The following is a 13,560-nucleotide window of genomic DNA, read 5'->3' as shown; positions in this document are numbered from 1 at the left end:
GTAAATTACTATTGTAGCTGGAAACTGATTATTTTTTGTGGAACATCTACATAGGCGTACTGAGGCCCATTATCAGAAATCATAACTCCTATTCTCCAATGATACGTTGTGTTAGCTAATCCAAGTTTATCATTAGAAAACCCTTTTGCAATGATGTTAGCACTGATGAAAACTGTTATTCTGATTAAATAAACAATAAAACTGGCATTCTTTAGACCAGTTGAGTATCTGGAGCATCAGAATGTGTGGGTTCAATTACAGGCTCAAAATGGCTAGAAACAGAACTTTCTTCTGAAACTCGTCAGTCTATTCTTGTTCTGAGAAATTCCATGCGAGAAATTGCCAAGAAACTGAAGATCTCGTACAACGCTGTGTACTACTCCCTTCACAGAACAGCGCAAACTGTCTCTAACAGAATAGAAAGAGGATTGGGAGGCTCCGGTGAACAACTGAGCAAGAGGATAAGTAAATTGGAGTCCTCAACTGGCAGCTTCACTAAATAGTACCCACAAAACACCAGTCTCAACATCAAGAGTGAAGAGGCGACTTATAGTTATTTATTAGATTTAACAAAAGGATAAAAGTAAGTTGAATGTTGAAAGAAATCGGTTTCAACTTTACATATAGGTTTGTTAATAATAAAATATAACAGTTTACACTGAACCATATATTTGGTTTGTCACCTAAAACCCTCACAAACTTTTACAGATGCAAAATTGAGAGCATCCTGTCGGGCTGTATCACCACGTGGTACAGCAACTACACCGCCCACAACCGCAGTGCTCTCCAGACGGTGGTCTGCACAACGCATCACCGGGGCAAACTATCTGCCATCCAGGACACCTACAGCAACCAATGTCACAGGAAGGCCAAAAAGGACAACAAATCCCAGAGCCACTGCCTTTTCACCCCGCTATCTTCCAGAAGGCGAGGTTAGTATAGGTGCATCAAAGCAGAGGCCCGAGAGACTGAAAAACAGCTTCTATTTCAAGGCCATCAGACTGTTGAATAGCCATCACTAGCAGAGAGAGGCTGCTGCCTACATACAGACTTGAAATCATTGGCCACTTTCATAAATGGAACACTAATCACTTTAACAATGACACTTTAATAATGTTTACATATCTTGCATTACTCATCTCACATGTATATACTGTATTCTATACCATCTATTGTATCTTAGTCTATGCCACTCTGACATTGCTCATCCATATATTTATATATTCTTAATTCCATTCCTTTGCTTAGATTTGTGTGTATTAGGCATTTGTTGTGAAATTGTTATATATTACTTGTTAGCTATTGCTGCACTGTTGGAACTAGAAGCACAAGCATTCCGCTACACCCGCAATAACATCTGCTAAACATGTGCATGTGACAAATTCAATTTGATTTGATTTGAACAAATCATGTTTGCTTGTGGCGGTCATGTAATTTTGTCTGCCGGTTATTGTCACACAAAACACTGCCGTTCTCACGGTAATTGGCCGTTAATTAACATAAACACGATTAGCATCTCCAGGCATCCACACATACACACACACACACACACAAGCTGCTGACGCGAGTGCCTTTGGAACATCTACAGTAAAAACATATATAATACATCAATTGAATATACACCATCACAATACATCCATTATTTATTTTAGGCGGGTCTAGAGAAACATTATGATATGAAGAAAATGAATTCAGAAGAATAGAATATGTTGGCCTGACTGTTATGTTATCTGACTATGCTTCGTGCCATAGGCTGTAGACTTGTTCATTTAGCTGACAAGACAAGCGTATAAGTCCCATGCCATTATGTTATATTATATGATTTTATAGTAAGAAGATTATAATTGAACTTAGCTGAGTAACATAGAAATGATATTTTTCCCATTCCAGAGTCAGAGTGCACATACGAAGTAGCTATGTTGAGTGTAAAGGTGAATTTGAAACAGGTCCTATATGCTATATTTAGAGGTACTTGACAACTTTAATGGTGAATGATACCAACCTTAGAATGCCTTAGAAATCAAAAGATATATGGGCTGCATGATACGACTATAGACTGTTGACGATGTGAGAAAGTCACAAAAAAATCTTGCACTCTGTTCCTTACCTCAGACCGCACATTGTTCTCTCCAGCTCTCATCAAGAGATCATTATTTCACCCATCAGACTATTCTCAATTTAATATTGTCTTTACTAATATGTCAAATTTGTTTCGATTTAGAAATGGCTCGTTATCATATGGGCAGGAAAAGAGGGAAAAGACCATATGCACTCAAATAGCGAATGGAGGCCACTTTCCCGCTAGTTCGTCCCATGTTGGGTAGGCTACTGTGGTTATATCATTGCACAACAGGTGATATTCCGTCCAAACTCTGTATGCCATGGCCTCTCCAACCCTGTTCCTGCAGCTACTCAGCGCTTAATTTGGGAAATCAAGTGAAGTCTGTTCAGGAACATCGATAGTCAAATGTTTTCCCAAGGAAACATACAAAACATGAACAAAAGTATGTGGATACCTGCTCATCATTCCATTCAGCATTAGGGAAGTTGGGCAGTGATGTTGGGCGATTAGGCCTGTCTTGCAGCGTTCCAATTCACCCCAAAGGTGTTCCCAACGAAACAGGTCAGGGTTGAGGTCAGGGCTCTATGCAGGCCAGTTAAGTTTTTACACACCAAGCTCATTTCTGTATGGACCTTGCTTTGTGCACGGGGGCTTTGTCATGCTGAAACAGGAAAGGGCCTTCCCCAAACTGTTGCCACAAAGTTGGAAGTACAGAATCATCTAGAATGTCATTGTAGGCGTTAAGATTTCCCTTCCCTGGAACTAAGGAGCCTAAACCATGAAAAAGGGCCCCAGACCATAATTCCTCCTCCACCAAACTTTACATTTGGCAGGTAGCATTCTGCTGGCATCTGCCAAAACCAGATTAGTCCATCGGACTGCCAGAGAACGTGTTTCCACTGCTCCAGAGTCCAAGCTTTACACCACTCTACACTCAGTTTCAACCTGCTGTTGAACATCTTTCTTCAAATTGATCATCACAGTGAGGTGAGTTGTAAAAGCACGATACTGTTTTCATGTATTTTGATGTGATTTTCAAACCCATTTGCATTGATGTCAGAGTGGTTAGAGGGACAATAGAGTCCTGAGTACCCGGCCATTAGCGACCTGATGATCATGATAGAGTTGGGTGCTACTAACACATGTCCAGAGTGCATAAGAGGTGATTACCGTGACACAACGGCCACATAGAATTTGACTGCAGTCCTGACTCATGACTGCCGGTGTCGCGGTAATGCAGTCACCGCAACAGCCCTATCTGCAACTTAATAAAGCCACACAATGCGGAGGGACACAAATAACGATCTGCCTTTGTCACCAAACAAATGAAACGGGTTCTCTGCTGCTGTTGTGATGATGATGGTGATGTTATTATTGTTTTGCGTCCATGACGACAACAGTAATTGTTTAGTTCTTCCCCCTTTGTATCTTCCGTCTCAGTTACTAAGGAATTACTGTAATGTTCCACATCCTACACGCTGTAATGGAGATGCATTAGGCTTTTATTTCTCTCATCCCTCGCTCCCCTCTTTCTCATCCCCATGTACCTTCTTTGTTTATCCAAAAAGGATTAAGTGCCTCAATTACATTGTGTGGGAAAAGAAAAGCCATCTCACATCAGGATAGGAGCATCAGGCAGGGGGGTGTGGTTGCTGTGGTTACGGGGTGGGAGACAGAAATGGGGTGGGGCTGTGGAGGAAAGCGCCGCCTGGGGAGGAGAGTGAGGAAGGGAAAGGCGAAGGGAGACTTATGTGCCTTTATTCAGCCTTAAAGAGTAAAATACACACCTGAATTACAGAAAAGAATACTGCCACGCACTCAGCAGTCACAAGGGCTATGTGGCTAATGCTAGAGGAAGGTATAGTAGGACAGTGGATTGGTGAGGATAGTGATGGGTTCTGACTTCTAAACTTGAAAATATGAAGTATCCTTATTCATGTCACTGAGGGAGGGGAATGTGTAACGTTTACATTCTGTCAGAATATGTTATTGTTAGACATCAGGGATCCTATGGGAAGGAGAATGGCCACAGTCAGGTACAAGTTAACATGACAGCCGTGAGAAGTGAGGAATTTGGGCAGAGGTCAGGTCAGACGAAGTGAGGAAAAACAGATATCACTAAAGTTTTGTCGAGCAACAGAGGTGTATTGGATGTTTAGATGTGTAAGGAGACTCAGCAGAGGAGGACAGGTTAAATACTTGTGCTGGTGGAAACATGTCTGTCAGTTCAGCTGTCTGGGCCTTTGGGTGAATAAACTTGGTTTGAGCTTTACTAATCGTCCGTGAGTTTTTACTCGGTTCATTTAAAACCTAACAATGGGAAATACATAGTAACAAGATAACAGTGTTCAGACAATTGTTCCAGGTTTTGGGCATATAACTCACCAGTTTGAAGAGTTCTGTGACGCTGATCTCATCTGGGTCCACCATGCTGAACTCCCTGCGGGGTACCAGGTCCAAACTCAGTTGTCTGGAACACACACACACACACACACACACACACCACAGGACAGTGCATCAAACCATTCAGAAAGGACACACTTGACAGAACTGCAAGTCTGCTATGTCTCACAAGGACATAGAGGCGTAGATGGGTACCCACACACACGCTCTCCAATCTCCCAGGGATAGATTAGATAAGTCTTTCAAAGCATGGGATGGTATAAGACAAGGAGAGGCAGGAGGAGCCATCTGTCGTCTGTCCACACCAAACAGCAAGGGACTGACGGGTGTCGTTTTATCCCTTATGCCCGGGAGATAGAGGCACGGTGGGAAGTGTTTGTGTGTGTCTGTTTGATACAAAATGAAAAGTGTGTGTGTCTGTTTGAACGTGTGGTGTGTCTGTTTGAAGGGGAACGGAAACCGATTGAGCACAGCATGTGCCTGGGGAGGGAGTGTGACATTCAAAGACAGAGGGACTGGGGAGGCAGGAATGTTTCTCTCTCTCCACTACTCACTCGTTTCCCCAGTCCAACCTGGCAGTGATGTGCTGTTTGACGTCTTTCATGCGGTCGTTGGTGAGGTGACCAACCAGAACCTGTCTCCTCAGGTCCAAGATCTCATTCATCACGTGCCACAACCGATGGAAGAGATCCCCCTCATTCTTCTACAGAGGGAGAGAGAGAGAGAGAGAGAGAGAGAGAGAGAGAGAGAGAGGCATTTCAGAGTAAAAAAAATTGGGTCCAGAAAGTCAGCCTTCCATTAAAAAAAATCACAAATAAATGCTTTCTGTCTAACATGCACATATAGTTATTAGGGACACAAACACAAGCAAGATTAGTAATTAATAAGCAGAAAAAAAGCTTCCACTGTTTGCTGCAGGGGAAACACATTGCCCAGTAGTTGAAAGGTCTATTCTCCTCTCTGCAGGTGTGTGGTACACACAGAGACATGCACATACGTGTGTGCGTGTTTGCATGCATGTGTTTATGTGTAAATTCATGCAAGTCTGTGCGAATTCCTGCACGCATTCCTACATGTGTGTGTTGAACAGTCTTTACCACGTAGAGCCGTTTCCACATGGCCCCCCAGTCTCTCAGGGTGGATGTCATCTCAGTGATAACAGAGTCCTCTGTCGGGATGACAGTCTCAAACTGCCTGTGGGTCAGAGAGAGAGAAACACACACATACATACAGATAATAATGCAGTGTCATTATGAGAGGCTGGTAGAAGAAGCACTCAACCTCTGTTCTGTTAATATGGCATTAATCTAATGTTTATCTAACCTTTCCACAGAAATGACACAAACTTCCCTCACTTTTGTTTACCTTTATTTAACTAGGCAAGTCAGTTAAGAACAAATTCTTATTTTCAATGACGTCCTAGGAACAGTGGGTTAACTGCCTGTTCAGGGGCAGAACGACAGATTTGTACCTTGTCAGCTTGGGGGTTTGAACTTGCAACCTTCCGGTTAGTCCAACGCTCTAACCACTAGGCTACCCTGCCGCCCAAGACTGGCTGATCTAATAAGGCTGTTTGCCTTCTCAGAGACAGACAGACACACACACACACACACACACACACACACACACACACACACACACACACTGAAACAGACACACACTGACACAGACACACAATGACACAGACACACAATGAAACAGACACACACGGAAACAGACACACACTGAAACAGACACACACACATGCACACACACGGAAACAGACACACACAATGCACTCATTACTTACCCTTTGTTCTTGATATGGGCGTTCTTCAAGTGAATGTAAGTGCATGGGAAAATACCCTGGGGGGAGAGAATAAACAAGCTAATGAATGGTGAATGTCATTCTAACTGTATCATTAAACGGCACTACCATTAACACATTCTGTTAGCGAGTGTAAATTATGCATATAATCAATACAAATTAAATGTGTGTATGTGTGTGTGTGTGCATGTGTCAACATGACATTATTAAACTATGAGCCTCTCCATATTGACCTGCTTGCTGCACAGCCCTCAGATCCAAGCAGAGAGCTGATATTTCTGAATCTGAAAAGAGCAGCTGCACTGACAGCCTCAATAACACACAAAAGAGTCTCACCCACCTTGGCATTTGGATTCTTATGGACGAAACCTCTGTACCAGCCTGAGAAAACAAAAAAAATCACATTTTCATTGCGTCACCGTGACTTTCAGATCCGCTATCTTTCCTTCTATCAAATTGTGTGTGTGTCCACTGAACTAATAGATAGCAGCCCTATTATGATTCTGTAGATTGGCTCTTCTGCGCTCTCAGTTAAAATGTCAACCACCAAATAATCAATTTCATTCCATCTCTACAGCATCTGATATGGGGGTGGAGAAAAAGCTGTCTGGTTAAGTAATGTCTGCCTATCACTGCCAAACAAATGACTGGGGTTGTGTCTCAAATGGCACCCTAGTCCCTATAGTGCACTACTTTAGCCCTATGGGCTATAGGTTGCCATTTGGGACAGAGGCCCCGGGTTACTGAAGCATCGCCACTTCAGCTCCGACCACACCAGTCGTAGAGCTGCCGAGCTGTAAAACAAAACGCCCAGCTGGAACACTTTATCACGGGAGGCCGTATCTGTCACTGCACTGTTTACTGCAGCCTACCAGGCACGGTGTTACAGTATTTGTTGTGGCCACCGGCCAGGCTGGTGAGCCAGGGGGTGTCAGTAGCACCAGGGACTGTAAGTAGCACCGGGGAGTGTCAGTAGCACCAGGGACTGTAAGTAGCACCGAGGAGTGTCAGTAGCACCAGGGACTGTAAGTAGCACCGAGGGGTGTCAGTAGCACCAGGGACTGTAAGTAGCACCAGGGGGTGTCAGTAGCACCAGGGACTGTAAGTAGCACCGGGGAGTGTCAGTAGCACCAGGGACTGTAAGTAGTACCGGGGAGTGTCAGTAGTACTAGTAACCTAAGGTCATAATGTGCTCCTTGGTCCAACACCTGTCTGTGACAGTGCTAGAGGTGAGAGTGTTAGAGACAAGGTGAGAATGAGCCTCACTGCTGCCACTGACTTGTGGTCTTGCCTCCTGAAGGACCTCTGCTAGGCATTTTCTTTAGAGCTCTTTCTAGTTTTTGATTGGCCAGAGTGTCAGAGAAGATGTATGTTACCTATCACACTACAGTAGCAACTTGATGACACTGCACTGGCAGAAGCCCTTTTTATAGTAACTTATCTCCTCTCTAGTACAGAATAGATAGACATTCTTGTCAACACCCTGTCTTGCCTTTGAGTTGTGGGGACTGGTACATATTTTATTTCTTCCCTTCATCCAAACCGAACACATACACTACATGACCAAAGGTATGTGGACACCTGCTCGTCAAGCATCTCATTCCAAACTCATGGGCATTAATATGGAGTTGGTCCCCCCTTTGCTGCTATAACAGCCTCCACTCTTCTGGGAAGGCTTTCCACTAGACTTTGGAACATTGCTGCGGGGACTTGCTTCCATTCAGCCACAAGAGCATTAGTGAGGTTGGAGACTGATATTGTGTGATTAGTACTGGCTCGCAGTCAGCGTTCCAATTCATCCTAAACGTGTTTGATGGGGTTGAGGTCAGGGCTCTGTGTAGGCCAGTCAAGTTCTTCTACACCGATCTCGACAAACCATTTCTGTATGGACCTTGCTTTGTGCACGGGGGCATTGTCATGTTGAAACAGGAAAGGGACTTCCCCAAACTGTTGCCACAAAGTTGGAAGCACAGAATTGTTTAGAATGTCATTGTATGCTGTAGCATGAAGATTTCCCTACACTGGAACTAAGGGGCCTAGCCGATTTGGCCTAAATTAAAATAATATATTTTTTTACACCTTTATTTAACTAGGCAAGTCAGTTAAGAACACATTCTTATTTTCAATGACGGCCTAGGAACGGTGGGTTAACTGCTTTGTTCAGGGGCAGAACAACAGATTTTTACCTTGTCAGCTCGGGGAACCTTACAGTTAACTAGTCCAACGCTCTAACCACCTGCCTCTCATTGCACTCCACGAGGAGACTGCCTGTTACGCGAATGCAGTAAGAAGCCAAGATAAGTTGCTAGCGAGCATTAAACTTATATTATACAAAACAATCAATCAATCAATCAATTAATCATAATCACTAGTTAACTACACATGGTTGATGATATTACTAGTTTATCTAGCATGTCCTGCATTGCATATAATCGATGCGGTGCGCATTCGCGAAAAAGGACTGTCGTTGCTCAAACGTGTACCTAACCATAAACATCAAAGCCTTTCTTAAAATCAATACACAAGTATATATTTTTAAACCTGCATATTTAGTTAATATTGCCTGCTAACATGAATTTATTTTAACTAGGTAAATCGTGTCACTTCTCTTGCAACAGAGCTGACTATGCAGCAGTTTGGGTCGCCTGGTTCGTTGCGAACTAATTTGCCAGAATTTTACGTAATTTTGACATAACATTGAAGGTTGTGCAATGTAACAGCAATATTTAGACTTATGGATGCCACCCGTTAGATAAAATACAGAACGGTTCCGTATTTCACTGAAATAATAAATGTTTTGTTTTCAAAAGGATAGTTTCTGGATTCGACCATATTAATGACCAAAGGCTTGTATTTCTGTGTGTTATTATGTTATAATTAAGTCTATGATTTGATATTTGATAGAGCAGTCTGACTGAGCGATGGTAGGCACCAGCAGGCTCGTGAGCATTCATTCAAACAGCATTCATTCAAACAGTGCGTTTTGCCAGCAGCTCTTCGCTGTGCTTCAAGCATTGAGCTGTTTATGACTTCAAGCCTATCAACTCCCGAGATTAGGCTGGTGTAACCGATGTGAAATGGCTAGCTAGTTAGTGGGGTGCGCGCAAATAGCGTTTCAAACGTCACTTGCTCTGAGACTTGGAGTAGTTGTTCCCCTTGCTCTGCATGGGTAACGATGCTTCGAGGGTGGCTGTTGTCGATGTGTTCCTGGTTCGAGCCCAGGTAGGGGCGAGAAGAGGGATGGAAGCTATACTGTTACACTGGCAATACTAAAGTGCCTATAAGAACATACAATAGCCAAAGGTATATGAAATACAAATGGTATCGAGAGAAATATAAATACTATATTAACTACAACCTAAAACCTCTTACCTTGGAATATTGAAGTCTCATGCTAAAAGGAACCACCAGCTTTTATATGTTTTCATGTTGTGAGCAAGGAACTTAAACGCTAGGTTTTTTACAAGGCACATATTGCACTTTTACTTTCTTCTCCAAAAACTTTATTTTTGCATTATTTAAACCAAATTGAACATGTTTCATTATTTATTTGAGGCTAAATTGATTTTATTGATGTATTATATTAAGTTAAAATAAGTGTTCATTCAGTATTGTTGTAATTGTCATTATTACAAATACATTTTAAAAATCGTCCGATCAATCGGCATCGGCTTTTTTTGGTCCTCCAATAATCGGTATCGGCGTTGAAAAATCGTAATCGGTCGACCTCTACTCCAGAGAACGCGTTTCCACTGCTCCAGAGTTCAAGGTGGCGAGCTTTACGCTACTCCAGCCGAATCTTAGCATTGCGCATGGTGATCTTAGGCTTGTGTCCAGCTGCTCGGCCGTGGAAACCCATTTCATGAAGCTCCCGACTAACAGCTCTTGTGCTGATGTTGCTTCCAGAGGCAGTTTGGAACAATAGTAGTGAGAGTTGCAACCGAGGACAGACAATTTTTACGCGCTACAGCATTCTGGGATCCAGTTCTGTGACCTTGTGTGACCTACCACTTTGCGGCTGTTGCTCCTATACGTTTCTACTTCGCAATAACAGGACTTACAGTTGACCGGGGCAGCTCTAGCAGGGCAGAAATTTCATGAACTGACTTGTTGGAAAGGTGGCATCCTATGACGGTGCCACATTGAAAGTCACTGAGCTCTTCAGTAAGGCCATTCTACTGCCAATGTTTGTCTATGGAGAATGCATGGCTGTGTGCTAGATGTCAGATCATTTCCTTGGGTGAGTTTGGAATGCATCATCAGCTATCTCAGACGGATCTGTCGTCTGTCTGTCTGGCCTTGAGCAACAACAGGAAGTGAGATTGTGCCGCTCTGAGAAGGGAGGAAGGTTGCGTCAATGCTGTGTAAGTAAGCTGGGTAGAAACAGGAATGTGTGTCGGGCGCCTGCTCTGCTCTGTCTGAAACTATGTCAAAAATGAACCTTGGTGTGTGAGTGTGAGTGCCTCGGCCTTGACCTTGAGGCTCACACACTCCTTCGCAATACACCAGCAAGCACACACACCCTCTCCTGTGCACACACACACACGCAAGCAAGCACACACAAGCTCTCAGTCTTTGTGTCTAAGGCAAGCAAACACACACACACACTCTGAGCTCAATGTGGGCGGGAAGACTGAACTAAAGGCTTCTCCCTCTTGCGGCACAGGAAACAGTAGCAAACTGAAAGCCTCCACAATCTCATCAAGTACAAAAAAAAAAAGAAGAAGAAAGTCTATTAACATTTCATGTACAACACAATACTCCTAGAGGGACAGACTGGGGAAGGAAACGTGGAAACGTACAGCCCAAGTAGCAGTAGCAGCCCATCTGTGAGTCTGTGAAGCTCGAAGGGGGGATCATGGTTTATATGGGTGTGAAATGAGTAGAGGTTATCAGTTACCTTCACATTTCTCCAGGAGCTGCACCGTGTCCCCAATCTCCAATGGCAAGCCATGCTGGACCGTCCCTCGGAAACTGGCCAGCACTGAAACACAATATAAGATACATACTTTAATACCTGTGTGTATTTTTACGAACGTAAGTAGGTAACACACACACACCAAATCGACACACACACACACACACACAGTCCCCCCAAAAAATCACTCTCTTTTCATGTCACTAGAATTGAATCCAAGCACAACTGTCTTGACTTTGAAAATGTGCGGTGATTTGTTTCTAGTGTTCTCTGGGCAGAGGGAAAGAGAGAAGAGAATAGCCTGCTGACTGCTGGTAGATTGAGTACACCTCTGGGTGTCAGGCTGAAGTGGAGGGAAAATAAGCTGGGAATTTAATGTCATCCTGGGTCTTTCTGCTAGGAGCGCTCTTGTAGAGGAGGGAGGCAACACCTGAGGAGGCTTAGAGTAGGACTCTCGCTGATGAGAAGCACTGTCATTTAGAGAGAAAGAGAGTGAGAGAGAGATGGGGGGAGAGAGAGAGAGAGAGAGAGAGAGAGAGAGAGAGAGAGAGAGAGAGAGAGAGAGAGAGAGAAAGCAAGAGAGGGAGCAAACAAGCGAGCAAGAGAGAGAAAGAGAGTAACATCTCTGTCGATCAGCACAGAGCACTTTGGTCTAACAGCATCTAATAGCTGGGTTAGTAGTGAGGAGTGTCGACAGATGCCATTCTCTGTGGTTCTGAGAGACAGGACATGATAACAGCAGCAGTCAGAGAATTCTCCAAGCTGGCACACACTGACACACTCGGGTGGGGGGAAACTAATAGGGTTAGTACTACAACATGGAAATGAGGAAGAGTCAAGTGCCTCCCGAGTGGTGCCGTGCCACGAGAGATTCTGGGTTTGAGTCCAGGCTCTGTCGCAGCCGGCCGCAACCGGGAGACCCATGTGGCAGCGGACAATTGGCCCAGCGTCGTCCGGGTTAGGGTAGGGTTCGGCCAGCAGGGATGTCCTTGTCCCATCGCGCACTAGCGCCTCCTGTGGCGAGCCAGGCGCAGTGTGTACGGTGTTTCCTTCCGACCAATTTGTGTGGCTGGTTTCCGGGTTAAGCGGGCATTGTGTCAAGAAGCAGTGCAGCTTGGTTGGGTTGTGTTTGGGAGGATGCACGGCTCTCGACCTTCGCCTCTCCCGAGTCCGTACGGGAGATGCAGCGATGAGAAAGACTGTGACTACCAATTGGATATCACGAAATTGGTCAGAGAAAAGTGTTTGGAGAGAGTTTCATTTCATGGGGCACATGGGTTGGGGGGTAAACACATCAAGTCTAATGCAAGAATTTTACAAGTCGAGTTTTCCAGCTGCAGTGTACTAAATTATGCAGCTTGGAGTAGAGTTTTGATAGAGCTGAATCACTTCCTCATGAACCATCCCCCAGCTGTTGTCTGTCTGCTAACTGCCATGGCTCTTTTCCAGAGATGTTGGCACTTGTAAGGTGTTCACTCAGCGGGAATAGATTTTTTATTTTCTCTCCAGGGGAGTGGAAGAAGTGCCACCTTAAAGGCAGGAGAGAGAGGACAGCACACGCACACACACAAACACATGCAGGAACGAAAGAAGGGGACCGAGAGAAGAGATAGAGCGCAAACGGAAGTCCAAAGCCTGGCACCTACACACACACACACCACAGCGTAATGAAAAAGATGAACTGGGGTATAAAAAAAGCTTCACACACAAATATAGCAAAACCACAGACGCACTGGTATGATATGTGTACATGAACCTGTCAAACAGGGTCAGGGCCCATGTTTCCAGTCGGCATGGTCTGAGGCAGGAGTTCAGTCACGACAAGCTGTGCTCTGCTCTGCTGTGACACACATCTACTCGTGGGCAAATGGCTGTTCCTATTTCTGACCAGGCAGCCTCGTTCATGCTGAACTAACTTAGACATTACGTAAAGACACACAGGAATTCAGGAACTGGGATAAAAGTCACAAACTTAATTAAAAGTACTGGACAGAACTATGACCGAGATCGTCATATAAATCCATGGCTCCTTCAGATTTGAGATGTAAAGCTTACAGTTGAAGTCGGAAGTTTACATTCACCTTAGCAAAATACACTTCAACTCAGTTTTTCACAATACCTTACATTTAATCCTAGTAAAAATTCCCTGTCTTAGGTCAGTTAGGATCACCACTTTATTTTAAGAATGTGAAATGTCAGAATAATAGTAGAGAGAATTATTTATTTCAGCTTTAGTTTCTTTCATCACATTCCCAGTGGGTCAGAAGTTTACATACACTCAAATAGTATTTGGTAGCATTGCCTTTAAATTGTTTAACTTGGGTCAATCGTTTTGGGTAGCCTTCCACAAGCTTCCCACAATAAGTTGGG

General features: G+C 44.0%; 1 protein-coding gene across 1 annotated transcript in view; it reads right to left on the bottom strand.

Annotated features, from left to right (window-relative positions):
* The window catches only part of LOC139378707 (dedicator of cytokinesis protein 4-like), a 135,425-nt gene that overhangs the window by 87,795 nt on the left and 34,070 nt on the right, over nt 1-13,560 (bottom strand). The window contains exons 2-7 of the mRNA XM_071121124.1: nt 11,173-11,256; nt 6,613-6,653; nt 6,255-6,310; nt 5,563-5,659; nt 5,020-5,168; nt 4,448-4,532 (exon numbers count right to left, since the gene is read on the bottom strand). Of these exons, the coding sequence (XP_070977225.1) occupies nt 4,448-4,532; nt 5,020-5,168; nt 5,563-5,659; nt 6,255-6,310; nt 6,613-6,653; nt 11,173-11,256 (512 nt within the window). The remainder of the gene's footprint in view (nt 1-4,447; nt 4,533-5,019; nt 5,169-5,562; nt 5,660-6,254; nt 6,311-6,612; nt 6,654-11,172; nt 11,257-13,560) is intronic.

Source organism: Oncorhynchus clarkii, chromosome 21 (genome assembly GCF_045791955.1).
Source record: "Oncorhynchus clarkii lewisi isolate Uvic-CL-2024 chromosome 21, UVic_Ocla_1.0, whole genome shotgun sequence".
NCBI lineage: Eukaryota > Metazoa > Chordata > Actinopteri > Salmoniformes > Salmonidae > Oncorhynchus > Oncorhynchus clarkii.
The sequence above is the reverse complement of the archived record's forward strand: the minus strand, read 5'-3'. Positions and strand labels throughout refer to the sequence as shown.